General features: G+C 43.5%; 1 protein-coding gene across 1 annotated transcript in view; it reads right to left on the reverse strand.

Annotated features, from left to right (window-relative positions):
• The window catches only part of LOC101861738 (teneurin-m), a gene marked incomplete at both ends in the record, with an annotated part of 34,331 nt that overhangs the window by 17,821 nt on the left and 15,000 nt on the right, over positions 1-1,510 (reverse strand). The window contains 1 exon segment of the mRNA XM_035970482.1: positions 1,071-1,228. Coding sequence (XP_035826375.1) covers positions 1,071-1,228 — 158 coding nt within the window.

The following is a 1,510-nucleotide window of genomic DNA, read 5'->3' on the forward strand; positions in this document are numbered from 1 at the left end:
AGAGGAGAAACGGGAGAAGGAGTGATAACGACAAACACACACACACATACCCATACACACACACACACACACACACACACACATACACACACATACCCATACACACACACAGAGATAAAGATAGATAGAGAGCGAGATCAAAGACACAAAAAAAAAGAGAGAGAGAGTGAGAGAGAGAGAGAGAGAGAGAGAAAGAGAGAGAGAGAGAGAGAAAGAGAGAGAGAGATCCGATTACTGAGATAAATGACATCAAAGAGAGAGTGAGAGAGACACACACACTGCCGAGATCAAAGACAGAAAGAGAAAGAGAGAAAGAGAGAGAGAGAGAGAGAGAGAGAGAGAGAGAGAGAGAGTGAGAGAGAGAGTGAGAGAGAGACAGACACAGAGTGACAGACAGAGTTAGAGATAGAAAGAAGAGAGATATATATATATATATATAAGAGAAGAGACTAAGAAAGACAAGGATAGAGAGAAGAGACAAAGAAAGACAAGGATAAAGAAAAGAGACTAAGAAAGACAAGGATAGAGAGAAGAGACTGAGAAAGACAAGGATAGAGAGAAGAGACAACGAAAGACAAAGATAGAGAGAAGAGAGAGAAATGAGCTCAGAGACAGAGAAAGATGAGGAGGCACCCCGGGTATTGATCTGACGGTCAGTTTCAAGTTGAATCATTAGCTCTGAGACCCACACTTTGAGCTGGTCAGGCGATCGCCAGTGGACAGCGCGCCTTTTGGGTCACTTTTGGCCTACTTTTGGTCTTGTCAGTGTGTTTGTTTAAAGCCTACGGCTGTCTGGAGAGCTGCTAAAAGTGTGTGTGTGTGTTTGTGTGTATTTATGCGTCAAGCGCCTGTGTATGTTTGAGTGTGTGAGTGTGTGCGTATGTATGTATGTGTGTGTGGGTGTGTGTGTGCATGCGCATGTTTGTGTATGTGTATGTTTGTGTGTTTGTATAAGTGTAAGTATGTGTTTGTTCTTCTACATGCTGTATTGCCACTTCAGGATGACCAATCTGTCACAACATGAGGAAAGCACAAAAATTTATTTTAAAAATTTTATAAAAATCTCCTACCCTTTCCGCCGGTATGATGTCATCGCAGGGCATCGGGGTCCAGTCCTTGGGCTGTGCCTGTGTACCTATGAGTGTGGTGATCAGCCCGTCAGGAGTTATCCTCCTTATGTTGGGCCCGTCAGCCACGTACACGATCCCGTCTTTGTTGATGGCGATACCTGGGAGGGGGAGGGGGGTGAGGAGGGAGTGAGGAGGGAGTCAGAGGTTTTTGTTGGGGTTTTTTCTGGTAAGATTGTTTTCGTTCGTCTATTTCGGTCAGAATGTTTTTGAGATACCTAAATCAATGATGAACATAGCGCATGAATAAGTACAGATAAGCACTTATCATCCACCCCTTTAATACAATAGGAAAGCAGCTCTGATAAAAGCAAAATACAACCCTTAGCTATAAAACGCAACACACTTCATCGAAGGAAGAGTAGAGTACTTCATTGTCTCCC

Source organism: Aplysia californica, unplaced genomic scaffold, assembly GCF_000002075.1.
Source record: "Aplysia californica isolate F4 #8 unplaced genomic scaffold, AplCal3.0 scaffold00271, whole genome shotgun sequence".
Taxonomy (NCBI): domain Eukaryota; kingdom Metazoa; phylum Mollusca; class Gastropoda; order Aplysiida; family Aplysiidae; genus Aplysia; species Aplysia californica.